Below are 19,455 nucleotides of genomic sequence, written 5' to 3'. Positions count from 1 at the left end.
CAATGTGTGTTACATTCTATTCTGAGTGGTGAGGTGCTCTGGCTTAGCAAGGGTTTTCTGTGCTAAGCAAATTTGTCAAAGGAAAAGGAGTTGGTAACCAGTCAATAAAGTACAACACATGGTATTTTAGCTGGTACCCTTTTTTCTTGTAAGCAAAATTGCTTTGTGCTAAGCAATTTGTGTGCTTAATTGGCTGTATAAAACTTCCAGATCATGCAGCCAGCTTTTAATACAGCATTCGGGTTGAAAATGTTATGAATTCTTGGTGAACAAGGAAACCCAGTTCTAGATCTGACTACATTGGGATATCTTCTTGAATAAATGATTTACCAAAAGTTGGGCTCAATTTCATGGCTCTGCTTACCGTAAGCAAAGAATCTGCACTTGCGGAAGCAGGGAATTCTGTGCTGACGTCAAGCGTATTGCACAGGTTAGCGGGGAATTTTGGCTTTTGCGCAGTCCACGTTACTAGGCATTCCACGCTTACACAGCTAGCGCAGAAACTCGGCCCTTGCACGTGAGCTGTGAATGATGATCTTGAGCGCAGAATTCAGTAGATGTACATAATATTGTTTTATTACAACACTGAATCTCACTGGTTGGAGTGGTTGTCTTGTCGTTCCCTGTCTGGGAAATACAAATTAATACTATCCTTCAGTTTAGAAAAAAAGAAACCAGACTATTCTTCATTCCAGCCTCGGGGGGTCTCAAACATCAGCTTGGGCTCCAACTTCAAGCACCGTATGATGTTCAAAACTACTTCCACGTGCAAAGAAAATACACACCGCTCCAAAAAGGAACATGCCTGGAATTGCATTTCCACTTTGTAAGCAGCGCAGGCCCAAGCCAGAAACAGCCAAAACCGGGGTTTGAGAAAGCCTGTTTAAGGGTGATGTCGGGCTATGGCTTGATCGTTGAGAACGCCTTTTCTTCTTAGTGTTTTGTTTACAATAAGCAGAGCCATGAAATTGGTTTGAGTTCAATCTGGATGCAGCTATTTTGGATTCTATTTAATAAACAGGACGGGTCCAAATTGGCGGCTATAGCTATGGCTTGATTTTCTTATCATCATGCATTGAAGTATAGGATGTCCTAAGCCATACCCTTAGCATGAGCCATAGCCGGAGCTGTAGCCACCAATTCAGAAACAGCCATCACCCCAAATCTTCCAGCTTGGAGCAAGTTCGGGTGAGCGGCTAGACTTGACCAGAGCCGTATATTGGGTTCGTTCGTTTAGCCATGGAGTGGTTTAGCTTCCCTGGGTCGACCCCAGTCTGCCGCGGTACTTTCGAATAGCTTTGACGGGGCTCACCTGGTCAGCCCACAGTGCCCTGCTTGTGGAGTAGGTCACTGACCTGAGGTGCATGCTGTCACCACGAGAGGGCGAATGTGATCGTTTGTTTAGCTCTTGTCAGGGGTTCACCCGAGTAAGCATTGCGGGGTACCAAAAACTGTGGCGTAAATCTCGAATTGACCATAGTCGATCATGCTCCAGTGCATGGTTCGAAATTGTCAATCTCCCTGTGCTCTATGGTTTCTGGTTAGTCAAGTCAAGTCGAGTCGAGTCTAGTCTAGTCTAGTCGTACCCGAACTTGATCTAGGCTGAAAGGAAAATAAGCTGGCACCATTTCCTTACTGAGAATCAGTGTTAATATTACACTTAAGTATCAGGGCATCAGACCATACTGGGTTTAAGGTTTGTGTTATGTGGCTTGCAAGTCAAGACGTAAAAACCGATCAGTGATTTAATCAACATTATTTCCAAGATGTCTGACAAATTTGTTATTTTTGAAGGAGCTTTTTTCTTATGTCAGTGACTTGCAAGATGCTGCGGGTATGTTTGTGTATAGATATTGCTTTTTGCACAGATGGAACATCTGTATGTACTGTGTAAACGGAGTTACATGTACTAAGGGTTTACATGTTCCTGTGAATTATGAACACAAAAACATTGAAATCACATTATAATCACTTTGTACAAAACTGATCATGTCTTCAATTGTTGAAACTGTGTTTACTTTTTTATTGTTTGTTACAGAAACAAAAAAAAGGCTTGAGATATTTACAGCATCAAATGTGTTGATGTTACTAGAGAGGATTTGAAAAGAATTATAAAAGCCAATGATTATTGTTGATATGTGCTTCTGAAACTGTTATTAAACCAGGTATAATGCCATATATAACCATGTTCACGCTTCCTTTCATTCTTAAACGACAGTTGTCAAAGACTAGCCTTCACAGTCGGTGTATCTTAACATATGCATAAAATAACAAACCTGTGAAAATTTGAGCTCATTTGGTCATCGAACTTGCGAGATAATAATGAAAGAAAAAAACACCCTTGTCACACGAAGTTGTGTGCTTTCTGATGCTTGATTTCGAGACCTAAAGTTCTAAATCTGAGGTCTCGAAATCAAATTCGTGGAAAATTACTTCTTTCTCGAAAAATATGGCACTTTAGAGGAAGCCGTTTCTCACGATGTTTTATACCATAAACCTCTCCCCATTACTCGTCACCAAGAAAGGTTTAATGCTAATAGTTATTTTAAGTAATTACCAATAGTGTCCCCTGTCTTTAAAAACCCTCACCAGGGGTGCTTTTTCGCAGGTGTAACCAATACCCGTTTCGGTTGACCTTACCATGGGTTAACCACTAGACCTTACCATGGGTTAACCACTAGACCTTACCATGGGTTAACCACTAGACCTTACCATGGGTTAACCACTAGACCTTACCATGGGTTAACCACTAGACCTTACCATGGGTTAACCACTAGACCTTACCATGGGTTAACCACTAGATGTTAAATTTGCAGCTGGGATAAAGAATATTCATGTTGGTTTTTACCCATACACTGATGTGTGTTAGCACTGTATACTCGGTACCCGAGTCCTGTGAAAAAATATCACTGGCATGTTACTCGGGTGGGATTCGAACCCATGACCCTTACCGCAACGATATGACTGGCACTGGCACCTATGACTGACTGAAATAGGTATTGGTTACGACAGCGAAAAACACACGCCTAGTTGTACCTGACTATTAGATGGATTTATGGGACTTAATAAATCAGTCTGATCAACACCATTGAATGTTTGTGGATATCAGTTTTTTTTTCCTTTTTTTTTTTTCCACTCAATCATTTCAGATGACAAGATATAACATAGAGTAGTAAAGATACACAATAGATTAAGTGGTGAAGGACTCCCAAAAGCAAGCTTGTAGGGTGGAGTCCCCCAGGGATGTGAGTAAATACAGATGTGAGATATGCCACAAGAAAGACTCTGCTAGGGTTGAAATGTCTGGCCAGTACAGGATCAATTCCTTTAACATGGCACCATGTACAATACAAGGTGCTGTGGCGCAAAATGCTGCCAATCAAACCAACAACAACCCATCTGCATTTTTTGAAACTATATTTAAACAATTACTAATCATTGATGTGTTTCTGTTCTGTGTCTGAAATGAAAATTTAAAGTGACCTCTTAAAATGTTAAACTGGGAGATGTAACACATCGGGAGATGCAACTTTTAGAGTTAAATAAAGTTTGTCTGTTTAGATGACAGGCCTGTATGCTTCGTTTTTTAAAGAGCAAGGGCACCAAGGCATATTCTCTTTGGTAAAGGGCACCCTATGAGGAAACTGTAAATTTCTCTTTGAGAATTTAAAGGACACCAAGGCATTTTCTCCTCGATAAAGGGCACCCTATGGGGACATTGTAAATTGCTGCTGGAGCACTTTAAGGGCACCAAGGCAATGACCAGGGGGCAAGGAGCAATCGCCTTCGTTGCCTCTGAAGTATCAGGCCTGAGATGATCTTCCCATTAAGGGAACTCGTTCTGTTTAGTTTGTCTTAGTCTGAGATGTGATTTCTTGTGACGTGCTGGAAATGTCTACACCAGGGCTTCCTGGTGTATCTTGACTGCAATTTACATCCTCAGTACCTTGTAGAACCACTTCTGATGAACTCTTGTTTTCTGATGTGGATGTTCCTTCCAGGCCACTATCCTGCTTTGACTTTAGCTCTTGAGTGGTTGTTGATGTCACTTCTGATCCACCGTAGGTCTTCTTTGTTAAGTGGCTAGATGTTGAGTCTTGGGGATTGGTTTGGTCGTTTTGTTCCGAGTCGTTATTTGAGGCACTCAATCGCTCCTATGAAAATAAAGGCACAGAGTAAGCAGCCAGAAGAATCGCTGCAATTTCGGCCAAAAATATGGAATGTTACATGTGTATTATATAAGCTACAGTATTCTTCAAGCCAACATGCTGATTTCTTATACTACAGTAGCAGAGAAAACTTCTGGAAGCCAAAACACTCTGTGCTGACTACCTGCGACCATGCCTCGTGTGAACGCACGGTACTTTTTAGCCAAGTCATTTTGTCAAGCGAGCCCCCGCTGTGAATATTTAGCAGCGAAGTTAGCAGTGAAGCCAGCTACTTGTGTGAACATGCCCATAGCTCCCCTCTTATTGTTTTGATTGCCCTCATTAGAAGTCATTATAATGTATTTTTAAACCAACGTTACATTCCCTACTGTTTTGACCCTGGAATGGGAGGTCTTTAGAAATAACTAAGTGCCCTACTTAGCAGTCATTAGTATGTTTATACTGACCTTAGCCTCCCTCCTACTGTTTTCCATATCTCTAGCTGCTTCTCTTATTGGGTTATATGGACCAATCACATCATATGTATGTAGTGTCAGAGTAGTTAACCACTGCATCATTCTAGTTTTCACTTCGAGTTAAGGCAAACATTTTAAAGGCATGCAGACAAAAGTCAAAACCAAAACTTACAATAAAACAAAATATTATTGATCCCAGTGATGACTTTTTATATGAACTTTAAGTTTCACTGTAGATTGAATTTTAACTTCTCAAAACATTAACACACAGGACCAATAGCTGTACGTCCCATCCGAAGGACAAAGCATCATGGTTAAGTGTCTCGCTTAAGGACACGGGTGTCACAACTGGGACTCAAACCCAGACTCTGCTGATCAAAAACGCCAGAGTTTGAATCCAGTGCTCTTAAACGCTATGCCATGACACGTCACAGAAGACTGCTATATAAGGACAGTTTTTACTAAACCATCTATCAATCTATCAAGGATACGATCGTTGTTTTTTCTCCGTCCTTATGATGGTTGGATAAATCTCCTCTCGCTTGAATGCTTCCACTTTGTCCTGTCAAACAAAATTGTAAAACAAAAAATCTGAAATCTTAGTTATCTTTTCTGCGTTAGTTTATATGGATCATAGTCTTATGGGAACAATCAAAAGATTCCTTGATCTCACTTTGGCAGATAAATAGGATTACAAATGGATATGGATATTATTTTCAATAATAACAGTAAAAATAAGTTTTAATAAAGCGCTTTTACAAGGAGATCTAAGCTCCGAACAAGAATAGAAAGATAACTATGTTGTAGTGAGTAAGAAGTGTTTAAGAAATTTCCTAAATATAGCAACAGACTAAGATAGCAATATTGCTAAGATAAGATAATTCCTGATGCTGATAGATGCTGTTCCAAAGTGTTGGGCCAGCTATTGAGAAAGACCTATCACCAAGGAATTTGGAACTTAAAGGCACTCAAAATAACTGTTAGCATAAAAACTTGCTAGGTAATGAGCTGTTGAGCTGTTGATAGTATAAAACATTGTGAGAAACGACTCCCTCTGAAGTAATGTAGCGTAGTTTTTGAGTAAGAGATAATTCCCCACTCAGATAATAAAAGACTTCAGCTGAAGCCTTTTCTTAGGCTCCTGAAAGCACACAAATTTGTGCAACAAGGGTGTTTTTTTCTTTCATAATTTTCTTGTAACTTGATGACAAATTGAGTCCAAATTTTCACAGACTTGTTATTTTATGCATACGTTGGGATAAACCAAGTGTGAATACTGGTCTTTGACAACTACCAAAAGTGACCAGTGACTTTAAAGGATAGAACTTCATTTTACGACAGATAGAATTAAGTGTTACCTGACACTCATCCCATGTGAGTGGCTCATGCATCCCATCATTGCCCCATCGTTTGCTGTAGGCTTCATAGTGAACCTAAGATAGATAAGACAAAAGGTTCTACATTAATAGATAGTACAAGCCAGAAACTTTACAGAAGCAACAAAGGTGATTGCCTCCATGCCCCCTGGTCATTGCCTTGATGCCCTTGCCCTTTCAAGTCACAGGCATATTACTCGATATGGATTCGAACCCATGACCTTTGCAATTCTAGAGCAGATGTGTCACCAACTAAACCACCCAGATTGCCTGGTGGCAAATAATGCCTGTGATTTCTTTTTTTAAAGAATTTGGGAAAGTACTGAGTATACAGTGCTAACAAGGTTCCAACCAAAACTAATATTCTTTGTCCCCAATACAAATTTAACATGTACTAAATAATATTAATAATATTAGTTTTATAATTTCCTCAGTGACTTACCGATTCAAGAACTAGTCCTAATCCCGGTGCCTTAGGGATGTCTAACTTATCCACATTAAAGGCTCTCTCTATGATGGTATGAGGGGCAAATCCTTTTGCAATTGCAATCACTAGACCTATATGAACATAGACAAAATACATACCGTAATAATAAATATGAATAATAATGGCTTCTTATTATAGCGCACATATTCATCACTCAGTGACGCTCAAGGCGCTTTAACATACAGTGTTTTCCTGCAAGGTGTGTGGGAATACGTTTGAATATGACACATACTCCTTTAACATAGCACCATTAAAGTTTAAGAAGGTGCTGTGGCGCAATATGCCAGGAACACCGGGGCGAGCCCCTTCTTTTTACGAAAAGTGCACTGGTTTCTTTTACGAGAATTACACCACAACACACAGGACCTACGCCTTTCTGTCCCAACCAAAGGATGCAGCAATAACGGTTATAAATGTGTCTTTTGCTGAAGGACACAAGTCTCACGATGAATCCAAACTCTGCTCAACAGAAATACCTCGGCCCCATTTCATAGAGATACTTCAGCACAGCTAAGCACAGCAGCGTAAATGCTTAACAGATCAAGGTTACCAGCCAAAATACCATGTCACAAGTACAATTTGTGACTGGTGTCCTGGTCATTTCTGCTTAGCAGAAATGTGTCAAGCGATATTTTCAATGAAACTGTCCCCAGAGCTTTAGTCCGGTGTACTTACCCGCTAGGCCAAGACACACCACACCACTTGATGTTAAGAAATTTTCCTGTCTGAACGTCCTTTGCCCTTCAAAAGTCTTTTTCGTGTCATGAATTCACTTGATTTTTTAAAGAGCTCAGTGAAAACTTGTTACTTACCCACCATTTTCCTGATCTGATGGAGCATAAAGCTCTGACCTTTGACCCGAACTATGACAAACTGCATCCCGTCCTGAATGAAGGGTTGGTCACATGTGAATTCACGAATGAACCGATTGGCACTCGGGTCTTTAAAGGCCCTGAAAGAACAAAAAAGAGAAAAAATACAGAAAAGAAAATAATAAAGACAATTTTATGAATCAGAAACAGGTAGGGTCAAACATTGGTAAATACTCAAGATATTTATGGCCATAAAATCTTACTTGTTGAGTATTGTGTAAACAATTTTTAAAAAAGTAGGACTTGAAACCTTTTTTTAGTTTAAGAAAGATTCCATTTGAAGTAATATGGTTTCCGTTTCCCGAACAATTGAGTTGGAGAATTAATTCATGCATGAATTCTTTCTCAGATTTTTGATGGTTGGTTTCCGTTTGCAAATGCTGCCGCTTGAGATGCGGTTTGTACCGGTAGCAAGTCACATCGCTACAAGTGGATAGATATGAAATTCTTGTGAAAATACTGTGCCCGTTTTTTCGCTGTTTTCTCAGCAATTAGACACTGTAGTCAGCTGGAACTTTCACATCTGCCTTTTATTGTCTTCACAACTTTGCTTATTAATCAGCATAACGTTGACAAAAAACTAAGAACCAAACTTAAATAAGATAGTAAATTTGAGCAACTTAAAAGGCTAGAATATTATACAAAACAGCTAATACATTAACAGATACTTTAGTTCCATTTATTTTTCACTTACTTTCCTGATGTGAAGTTATGAAAGTTATGAGTTCCAACAAACTGCGCCAATAAATCGTTGACTTCTTTTAACTTATCAACTGAAAGACAGAAAAACAAATCAATTGAATTGAAATAAAAAAAATAAATCAAAACAGTTTGAATTTTCAAAATTTTCTTTTAAACTTCAGAAAGTTTTTTCCCCGGAACATAATCTACCTTACCACAAACCAAATTTTTATTGATACCTCACCATGCAATGTCTCAAATCCCAGATCCCAGAACACTTATCAGAAAGAGAAGGAATTCTCCCCTGTGTTTCTGGCATGGTCTGGCAGCAATATGCACCACCTCACTTTGTAACCCTTTCAAGCTGTTGGTTAATGGCTGCTTTGTCTCATAGATTCAATTCAATTCAATTCAATTCAATTCAATTCAATTCAATTCAATTCAATTCAATTCAATTCAATTCAATTCAATTCAATTCAATTCAATTCAATTCAATTCAATTCAATTCAATTCAATTCAATTCAATTCAATTCAATAATACTCTTGTTGGATAAAAGAACAATTGTGAGACCTAAACGGTACATAGAAATGTAATAAAAATAAAAAGCACATAAAATTGTACAAAAACAAGCTCCACCAGGTATAATATTTCGGCAGCGGGAATGTCATTTATGACAAACTAGGAGCGTTATAAGTGGTACACTCCCAGGTCAAAATTCCAGTTGAACCTAGTTAACTGGTGTCAACTGGTTCAACTGGATAGTGACCAAACTCGTCCATTTTCCATATTAACCAACTGGTTTGGACTAGGTTTAACTGAGTTCAACTAGGTTGAAATTATAAACCATTAGGTTTCTGTCCATTTTCCGTATTAAACCAACTGGTATTAACTGTGTTTAACTAGTTTATCAACTGGTTTTCAACTAGTTCCAGTTAAACCCAGCTTAACTAGGTTCAACTGGAATTTTGACCTGGGCTATTATAACGGTCAGGATGGTATGGTAGTGTCTTGCCTCACCTTTCACCTCTGGGACCCCGTTTCGAATCCCAGTGGGAGCGCTATGTGGATTAAGTTTTCCCTAGAATAATTCTCTATGGTTTTCCACCCACATCTAAAACTGGAATTTCTTCATCATCTTCTCTTCTCGTTTAGTTCTAATTAGAGCGTTGAGAATATTTATCCAGATCCAATCCTATTTATATTACATCATCCACCAAATTTATTCCCACCTGTGATTCTGTAACTCTCCGTTGTGATCTGCTCTATCGGTTCAAATGCAAATGTTGGTACCATGTACATGTACGTACGATAGTCACAATTGTGTTTGGAATTGAAACTAGCAGTGGTTCTCTTAATTCCTGAGAGCATGAAGAAAATGGAGAAAAACAAAAAAGACAAACATTATGGGAACGTGCAAGTGGAATAATGGTAAGGCATTCTAAAATGTTTTTTTTTTTTTTTTTAATCTTCCTACAAGGTTTATGTCTAGAAACTGTTCCATTTGCATCATATGGTAGCTGTGTACACAATTTGAGGAGGATACCACAGGCACATGCCTATGTCTAACAGTCAATCAACCCAATGGAACATTTGAAACTTCTAAACTTGTAAATTCTGGCCATGACTGGTATGCCTGTGTTGTAGTCAAGTATTTCTCAGTTTAGTATAAAATACTGCCCAAGTACTCACAGACGACATGGACGAGTAGTACTTGTGTATGAGTACTTGGGCCATCGAGTACAATTTTTTGAGTACCGAGTACAATTTTCAACAGCCAAGTACATATGTAATAATAATAATAATAATAACATAAAATTTATAAGGCGGACAGTATCTGGAATGGTACCATCCAAAGGCGCCAGATGCTAGCAAGCAGATAAATTGAACAGATGAGTCTTGAGGTTGTGTTTGAATGTTGATAGATCAGGTGTGTCCGTCAGCTCGTCTGGCAAGAAATTCCAGAGATGCGGTGCGCAGCTGGCAAAAGGCATGGCCTCCTTGCCAGACGAGTTTTGGGAACATAGAGTATGTGTGATGATGATGACGATCTAAGGCCTGGTCTGATGTTATGTTGTTGCAGAAGATCTATGAAGCCTCAAATGCCAAACAAAGATATATGCCAAAATAATGACACTGCTAACAAAGGGCTAGATAGCTCAGTTAGAAGAGCACCGGCAGCACAGGTGGTTGGTTCACGTCCCGCTCAAGTAATTTTTTCTCCATTCAATCCCAAATCATATAGACAATGTGACCTGTGACATCACACGTTTTCCAATTAGCCACATAGCCTGGACTTCCTGCAGGCACGATTTGTACACAGCCTAATGGAAGAAATCATAAGAGATTGCACTGTCTAATTATGGAGATTGCACTGTCTAATTATGGAGATTGCACTGTCTAATTCTTTTCAACATTTGATATGATAAAAGGGGGCACATCTCAAAACTTGTCCAGCTTTTACTTTCATATAGGTTTTATGTGGAAATGATGACACAAAATGTCAACTTTCCCATAGGACCAGTGTAGTAGGCCTGTAGTGCCTGCCAGAATACTTAAAGAATGTACAAGGTCACACTTATTGTAAACAAGGTTCAACAGGGTCTTAAACTTACCCATAACTCTGATACAAGGTGGTAAATACTCATTAATCTTCTCCACTATATTGTCCAGTAAGATCATCTTGAGTGAAACCACTTGCCCCGCTGCCGATACGCCTTTATCTGTCCTGGCACATCGCTGGAACGCCATCTTGCCAAAGAACTCGCCATGTTCCGGTGGGATGGCTTGACATTTCACTAGAGCGCTGGCTAGATCGTCTTCTATAGTCTTCTCGCCAGGATTCCTTGGGAAAAACAAAACTGTTATGGACACTATTGGTAACTACTCAAATAAAAGTATAAAAACATACTTGGTAACCAGCAATGGAGAGCTGTTGATAGTATAAAACATTGTGAGAAACGCCTCCCTCTGAAGTAACATAGTTTTTTTAGATAAAGGTCATTTCTCACTCAAATATTAAAAGACTTCAGCCCTGAAGCCCTTTGTAGGCATTGAAAGCCGACAAACTTGTGCAACAATGGTGTTTTTTCTTTCATTATTCTCTTGCAACTTTGATGACAAATTAAGTCCAAGGGTGTCAAAAATAGGAATGTTGGAGCATAGGGGTGTGACCTAACTCTTACTTCTGCATGCCTTTGTAGCCCACTCCAGAGTAGGCCAACATCATGGCGACTTTTCTCTTGACGATGCGTTGCAAGTTTTCCTCCCTGGTGTTAAGCTGTAAGTCAGATTAAAAAAAAAACATTTTCAAATCTTGGTACCATACTGCATAGATGAAAACAATACCGTTATTACAGGTGTTAAAAACAATTTCTTTTAAAATGTTTAGGATTAAACAATTCGATAGTCACTCAAAGGCCCGTTTTTGTGTGTATGTTTTGGTTTGGGGTTTTTTTTTGGGGGGGTTGCAAATATGACAACAAAGTACATCGGCAAGTGAGCACCGCTTAATGATCTTTTGGTCCCTCCCCCTTTTGTTGTTCTCCTTTGTTACAGCGCCGTGAGCATCTTTGGTGGATTTGTGCGCATTATAAGGCTTTGTTTTTATTATTATGACATGTATCCCAGTCACTTTCATCTGCACACTTTTATCTCTATGAGTCCAGTCTTGACCCAAAGCTACTTGTGGTCCTCAAACCAGGAACTCATCAACCAAGCAATGAGCTTTCTGAACTACATTACTTTCTTTTTCTTCAGCTGCGCCACACATCTTGAACTCTCTACCACTTAATCTTAGGTATTGTCTTTGTACCACACAAATTTAAATCTCTTCTCAAAACTTATCTATGTCATGGGTTTTCACAGACTTATTTAGTTGTGTCTGTTTTCTTTTGTTTTGGTTTTACTGCGCCTTGCACCCAGCAAGGTGGATATGTGTGCATTACAAGTCTTTATACTTACCTCCGTCTTAAGCTTCTTCGCTGCTGGCTCAGCCTCAGCTGTTACCTGAGAGGAGTCAACTTGACCATCTGATCCCAAAGATCGCTTGTCCACAACGACTTCAACACCATCCTGTGACGTCTTATTATTACTAGATGTTGCTACTATCCCCTCGGATACTTCAGCCATGTTAACCTTCCGCAAGACGAGACGCAGTCGGAATAAACCTTGATGTATTCTTGAGAGCATTTGGTGGAGCGTTAACGAGTAGAACAATCGCAATCCCTGTAGTATGGAAGTGTCTATTAATTCATAGCAACAGTCAATCATGCGAATATAGATTAAGGATTTGGATTATCTTATGGTTCAGGCCCGATACTTCCCGGAGGCAACGAAGGCCATTGCCTCAATGCCCCCTGGTCATTACCTTGGTGCCCTTAAAATACTCCAGTAGAAGCTGATACTTCATGGAGGCAACGAAGGCAATTGCCTCAATGCCCCTGATCATTGCCTTGGTGCCCTTAAAATGCTCCAGTAGAAGCTGATACTTCATGGAGGCAACGAAGGCCATTGCCTCAATGCCCCTGATCATTGCCTTAGTGCCCTTGAAATGCTCCAGTAGAAGCCGATACTTCCCGGAGGCAACGAAGGCGATCGCCTCAATGCCCCCTGGTCATTACCTTGGTGCCCTTAAAATACTCCAGTAGAAGCTGATACTTCATGGAGGCAACGAAGGCAATTGCCTCAATGCCCCTGATCATTGCCTTGGTGCCCTTAAAATACTCCAGTAGAAGCTGATACTTCATGGAGGCAACGAAGGCAATTGCCTCAATGCCCCCTGGTCATTACCTTGGTGCCTTTGAAATACTCCAGAAAGATTTACAATTTCCTCATTTACCAATGCGACAATGCTTTGGTCACATCTCTTCAATACTTGACTTATTTATTTTCAGCTTAAACTGTTCTGCCATCTTGTCGCTTCTATTACGAATTCGTTGTGTCATGTATTATGTCCATCTGTCCTTTTGTCTGTCTGTCTGGTTGTCTAGTTTTCTCATCTGTCTGGCTGTTTTTAACAAGCTTATGCTTACCAAAACGGCCCCGTACTCTGTTTATTTATTCATGTTTACTCTTACTTAATGATATGTTTTGCTTTTCTCCGTAATACATGTAACTGTTGTTATTTTTTTATGAGAGTATGGAAATAAATGTATTCTTGAATTGAACAATTGAACATTGCCCTTTCATAGAGGCCTGCATGTTGGTTTCTTTCTCTACCTGTCACTGCTGTGGACCCTGGTTCGAATCCCGCTATAGCCTGGAGCCTTGCATGTGGATTGGTTTTTCAGTCTCTACCTGGGTGCATGGGCGTTCCCTTTTTCGGGTTTTAGTCCTACACATAGAGTTATATATAAGAACTAGAGGGCGCACGAGTGATGCTTCGAGCACAAACGCCACGGGACCGCAAGATGACAAGTGCGTCATTCTGCACGCGCGTTGAATATGAAATACACGTTTGAGGTTTTTTTATTGAACGCTCACGCGATGCTGTTTGTTCAACTTACAAAATGGCCGCACAAACACACGCTGTGAGATGCCAGTTTTGTCAACTTAGAAAATGGCCGCCTGCGCGCATGGCGGAGCGCGTATATAGGCCAGTGCGCCCTCTAGTTCTTATATATGACTCTATGGTCCTACATCTTAAACTGAACATTTCTTCTCTTTTTCTACCCATCCTGTTATTGATGCTTATTGTTCTTTTGGGTGTGTAATAATTCCTTTTTTAAAATTATAATACTAATAATTCTGCCTAAGTCAGTTGCGTTGTTGAGGAACAAATCTTTTAAAACAACAAAAAATACACTCGGTATTGTAAATTTTCAAAAACCTTTTTTATTATTGTTTACTCCGTAAAGACAACAATTTTTTTTCAAATAAAACTTATGTGCCATGTCCGAGTGAATAAAACTCTGGAGCCTCCAAATAGCAGAGTTTGGATTCAGGGGCTGATTTCGCAAACAATAAAATTCATCGTAAGACAAAATGTCAGTATTACCAAAGTGATTTGTATTGGCTATGCAGTTGATTGCCTCCAATTTGCTCTCGTGTGACAAGGCCCTAAGTTACCACAACTGGACTTGAATTACACGTACTCAGAGAAAATGAAATTTTATTAATTTTTTTAAGTAAATATTTTTGACCTACTAAAGTCTGGTTCATACTTCCTGCGAATGCGATACAATAGTTTACGCTTTCATGGCTGTTTTCGCTGTGAATGTTTTGCAGGAGTTTAGCACAGGTCAACTGATGCGAATGTACAAATTCTCAGGAATTCTAAGGAAGTTTGAACCGGGCTTTACCCAACAAGACAAATTTATGTGTCACTCTAAAGTGTATTTGAAATGATGTAAACTTTTTTACAACTAATGTGTAAACACTCTTGAGATTCTTTTCTTCTAATTTAAATTTTCATATTCATCTCTTGAAGATTTAAAAATTACTCTTTTTCGGAACATTTTATTTGCAAAGGTGAAATATATTGTTTACTGTTAAGCCCGGTTCACACTTCCTGCAAATGCAAATGCGATACAAATTTTGAGGCCACAAATTCGCAAAACTCCTGCGAAGAATTCACAGGACGTATGAACCAGGCTTTGAACTCTCTCTCAATTACGCACATCTGTGAAAACTTCTGTACACAAGCCAACAAATTCTACATTCAAATAAAATTGTAAATTTAAACGATTCTTTGAAACTCAATCTGATTTTTTTTTTTTCAAATGTGAAATATGAACAGTTACTCAACTACAAATATTTACAAAAAGATTGTAGACTTGCTTTTATATTATTTCTATTAAAAAAACACTGAAAGTACATTTATATGTTCAATAAATGCTACTTAAAGTTCAGACCTAGAATTTCATCTTTGAGAGGCAAGGCCATTTTCAATCTACAAAGGGCATTTGCACTTGGAAAACTTTGGGAAACTTTTGAGGGGCATCATGGCCAAGACCATAGCAATGGAGGCCATGGGCTATGTAGCCTCCATGAAATTCAAGACCTGATTGCTAACATCTTTACCAAAACGTTATTTCCAGATGACATGCCAGAACATGATGTACAATAAATGCTACTTTCGAAGTTAAGACCTTGAATTTAATCTTTGAGAGGGCAAGGCCATTTTAATTTAACAAAGGGCATTTGCATCTTTACCAAAAAGTTATTTCCAGATGACAAGCCAGAACATGAGCCAGTTTGGGATCATCACCACGGTAGCGATGCAAAAAGATAAGTTCCCATACAAGTAGCCATCTACCACAGCTTGATACAAGGCATGTTGAGACATTTTAAATGTCGTCATGAATAAGTCTCCAAGATGTGGGTCTGTTGCCATAGCTGCATTGTAGACCATAAGGAATATAAAGAGGAGAACAGGTGGAGAGATGAGGAGAAGAAGAAATGCATTCAGGAGACGGAGGAGCGAGCGTGATGCGGGCTGGACGACGGCACTGATGGGAACTACCACTATGCTGATGAAGAACGCCAGCGAGAAGTTACTCATACAAATTGCTGAGAGAATCACAGCCTGCCAAATCAGGGCAAACGATTTCAGTAGCTTCCACTCAGCAACGACTTGGCTACCATCTGTTGGAGTTGACATCTGTCGACGGCTCATGTACGGGAACATTGCACCTGCAGTAAAGATGGCCATAACACCGAGGCTGACAACTTCCTCAGAAGTAAGTTTAAAGGTCTGATGAAAGCGAGTCATGAACATTTCAGGACTGATGTACAACAGAGCACCAGTCATAGAAGCCCCTATGAGAAGTGGGATGACAGAACTGAAAGGCCGTGGAACAAAGTCCTCTGTATTGTCTTGATCATCTTTGTCTGTGTCAGTCTCCTTAGATTCCTTTGGGCTCTCTATCTTAGGTACAATCCCAGACTTGATCCACATTGCAAGACCATTCAGTATCGGGACCATCATAAGAAGACCAAAGGGAGGCATGTAGAGCCCAATCGACACATATCGATCACAGTTAGGGAGGACGTAAAAGAAGAATGACTGGTGCAACCGTTCCAAGAGATTATTGAGACTTCGGATAGTTCCTTCAAGGACACGTCCGACAACCAGCATGCTTTTACCTGAGGTCAGCGCAGGGTAGGACTTGATGGTTATGGCTTCTATGTGGTATTGAAGGAATAATCCATGAATACCACGTGGTTGACCGGTTGCTTGATGCGCCATGTTCAACAGCATGGTCTTGGCACTTTTCTGAAAGCCTTCCCGTCTCATGCGCTGAGAACCGGAAGTGTCTACTTGGTTCTGAAAAGACACCTGTACTCCTTCCTTCCCACACAGCCTGACGGCCAAGTTGATAAGATCAAGGTTTGGGAGATGGCCATTGATTCCTTCCGTCACAAGATCAAGACGTTTGACCCTGGATGACCCCACTTCGAGATTAATGGCACCCATGATGGCTCCACTACGACCGTGCATAATTGATGATTTGATATAGTCCGATGGAATACCCTGGTAGGCTTCCAACCACGCTTGCATTCCCATCTCCTCTTCATCAACGACCAGAAAGATGATGTCTTTCGACCAATACGTTTTGGTGTGGAAGAACTTTGCTAAGGACAGCATAAGTCCTAACCCATAGTGTGTATGTCCATGTTCTTGGGCCGTCTGGCTGCTACGATAGGGCACCATCATAACAATTGCCTCTGTTCCAGCGATTCTTGGAGCTCTTAGAATGGCATAAACATTAGTTCCTTTAATAACTTTAGGCACTCGTTCATTCCCGATAATGTCCGTATCTAAGAATGGATGATTGATAGTGAAATTCTGGGTGTAGGTGTCCAGACCAATTTCAGTAAACATGGCTTTGAGATATTCAACTGGCATTCTGTCGTCACTATCAATCACTTTCTTGTACGCCTCGGCTCGCTGATCAACATTATAGCTGGCGTCTGAATACTCCCTGTCAACAAGTCCTGGTAGCAAAGCATTCTCTGAGAAGTATGTACCGGCGTTCAGCGTGGGATAAGCCAAGGCTAGCATGTAGGCGATGCCAGCCACGTAGCAAAGAACACTTCCAATCTTGTAGAAACGGCTGATGAACGCTGACAATGTTGCCTGTGTCTTTGGATCTGTCATCAAGCCCATGGTGGGAGCAGCTTTGGTCTCGACCCTGCTGGAGGTACAGACAATTTATATCCAATACGTCTCGTGGTATCTGCATGGGGCAACAAACGAAGCAAGACAATCATCAGCATTCATCCATGAAGCAGACTGGGGTCACAGTTCAAGGGGTCACAGGTCAAAGGTCCCTTTTCCAAGACAGTGTTTTCTTTTATGCCTGGGGACGATTTCACAAAGAGCTAAGATTGATCTTAACTGCAAATCAATCGTAGTTGCTAAGTAAAGTTTGATGTTACAATACAAATCACTCTGGTAATACTGACAGTGAGTTTGTCTTATGATGAATTTTGTTGCTTTGGCCTTTGTGAGCCTTGTTTACTTCTAATTGTGTGACATTGATATTCTTACTGTGCATGCTCTATACCAACTGACTCATAAATTACAAAAAAATCACTCATATTGTTCACTGTAGATAATTCTGGACTGCTGTTAGTGTACAGTTTACTGGCCAGCACTGAACCCAATTAGACTTGGACTATATGATTTCGTAATATTTCAGGCTTCCTTAAGCAGCCACAACAATTTAAAAAAGGATAACACTATTTACCTTATTGTAATTGTACATTTTGTATGATTTTTAAAGAATTGTTTAATTTTATTATTTTTTGGGGGAGGGTATTGGATCAGCTGGGATTACAACGCGAATAGGCTTAAAACGCGAACATTCTCAATTTAATTAGCAGGAAGCATTCCATGGAAACTAGCCAGCATTGATGGTCAGAAACCCCTAAATGTCATTCGTGTGTCAAAGAGGGCGCTATACAATCTGACAGCTTAATATAAAATTAAATAAAGCGTTCTCTGCATAGCTGTTTTATCTGTACATTGCACTTTTTCAGAAACCGAAACTTGCTTTTACTGCAACAGGAGAGGGAGAGCATTTTAGTAAGACTTAAGGGCCAGTCACACTGCAGTGATAACGAAAACGATAACGATCACGACGCAAAGAGAACGCATTCTATTGGTTGAATTGCTCTGTGAATCGCGCATGCTTATTCAACCAATTGGGGGGCCAGGTGTGCATTGTTAACGTTCCCATTTTCACTCTCGTTATCAGCTCAAGGGCCTAGGCCAGTGTGACTGGGCCTTTAGCTGGCTGGAGATTTTTTTCCTACATCCCCACCCCCCCCCCCCGGCAATTTTCTTATCTGCACTGCACTTATAATATATGGCTATGGTCTACACTTAAAAATTAATGCTCCTTTTTTATAAATCAATTTTCCCTTTGAAAAAGCACTACGGCAGTGGCATTTCAGAAAATACAATTTCCCTCTAGACTCTAGAGATTAAAAGTGATAGAACTTCTCCTAATAATATAATAATATAGCGCCCTCTTTTGATTAAATTTATTGAGAAAAGAGCATCGCTTCAAAAAACAACCTCGTTCTTGTTCCAGCAGAGAGCAGAACAGCCAATCCACACCGGACGATCGGAATTTATAATCTTATTCTAACAATAACATGGTTGAATTTTCCTTAAGAATTAATTTAACAATGCACTTAAATCTTTCAAATTTTACCCAGATGTTAATAAACTTACCGTGGAAATATTCTCGACGTGCAGCATGCGCCGATAAAGAACTGAACGTGAAAGTTTACTAGTTTGGTAAAAATACCTGTTTTCATTCAACGGTACCCTACTGAAAAGGTTACCAGATCAGCTATTCCATTTTGACATAAACGCTACTGAAACATTCCTTAAAATAATGCAATGCAATGTTTCAAAAAAGCAAACAAAAATCTTTGTTATTTATAATAATCAGGTTTCTATTCAATTTAAATGCATTTTTAGTACATGTCATAAAAAATGGTATCATGAATAACCTTTTGAAAAACATTTAATAATGCAACACCCCTTTAATAAATAATAGATTCTTCCATCTGGGTTATTTCCGGTTTTCAATGGTTTGGGTGTTGTTTTTTGCTAATCGAGGGGTTTGCTGTCTTTCTGAATTCCTTGTCTCTATCGAGTGGTGTCTTTTGCTTTATGCCGAGTGTAAAACCCATTATTCCACGGATGTCGTTTTCCAGGAGTTTCGTTGGAAATTAGGCAAGTCATTTATATAGGCACTTTTGTAACACTTTCACTGGGGGCAAATGGGTCAGTCAGTAACAAAATCTCTGCACTCATATTAAATAAATAATCATAATATTGTTTTATAATACTTAGCACAGATTTGAAACAGATGCATAATTCCTCCTGTTTTTTTGTTTACTTCCCTCGGCTTTCACTTGCAGAAGAGAGACTCTGGAGTCATGGAGTGCCCTTT

The 19,455-nt window shown here is 39.7% G+C and overlaps 1 protein-coding gene across 2 annotated transcripts; it reads right to left on the bottom strand.

The window, feature by feature from the left end:
• Nucleotides 1-3,641: 3,641 nt before the first annotated feature.
• On the bottom strand, nucleotides 3,642-18,811 carry LOC117294482 (tRNA pseudouridine synthase A-like). 2 transcript variants are annotated; one of them, XM_033776908.1, is made up of 12 exons: nucleotides 18,726-18,810; nucleotides 12,002-12,265; nucleotides 11,224-11,318; nucleotides 10,654-10,883; nucleotides 9,271-9,399; nucleotides 8,054-8,132; nucleotides 7,300-7,439; nucleotides 6,443-6,558; nucleotides 5,983-6,057; nucleotides 5,116-5,186; nucleotides 4,616-4,727; nucleotides 3,642-4,154 (listed from the first exon to the last, which is right to left on the bottom strand). In XM_033776908.1, exons 1-12 carry the CDS (start codon nucleotides 18,750-18,752, stop codon nucleotides 3,846-3,848), a joined length of 1,647 nt encoding a protein of 548 aa, XP_033632799.1. In that variant the 5' UTR covers nucleotides 18,753-18,810; the 3' UTR covers nucleotides 3,642-3,845. The 2 variants fall into 2 exon arrangements, with proteins under 2 accessions (XP_033632799.1, XP_033632798.1); XM_033776907.1 differs by lacking the exons at nucleotides 3,642-4,154; nucleotides 4,616-4,727; nucleotides 5,116-5,186; ... (6 more) ...; nucleotides 11,224-11,318; nucleotides 12,002-12,265 and adding an exon at nucleotides 13,875-17,220 and having other exon boundaries at nucleotides 18,726-18,811.
• Between the last annotated feature and the right edge of the window lie 644 nt (nucleotides 18,812-19,455).

Source organism: Asterias rubens, chromosome 9, assembly GCF_902459465.1.
Source record: "Asterias rubens chromosome 9, eAstRub1.3, whole genome shotgun sequence".
Taxonomy (NCBI): domain Eukaryota; kingdom Metazoa; phylum Echinodermata; class Asteroidea; order Forcipulatida; family Asteriidae; genus Asterias; species Asterias rubens.
The sequence above is the reverse complement of the archived record's forward strand: the minus strand, read 5'-3'. Positions and strand labels throughout refer to the sequence as shown.

Coding starts and splice junctions, on each gene's coding strand:
- LOC117294482 (XM_033776907.1), bottom strand. CDS start 17,150: ATGGGCTTGATGACAGATCCAAAGACACAGGCAACATTGTCAGCGTTC.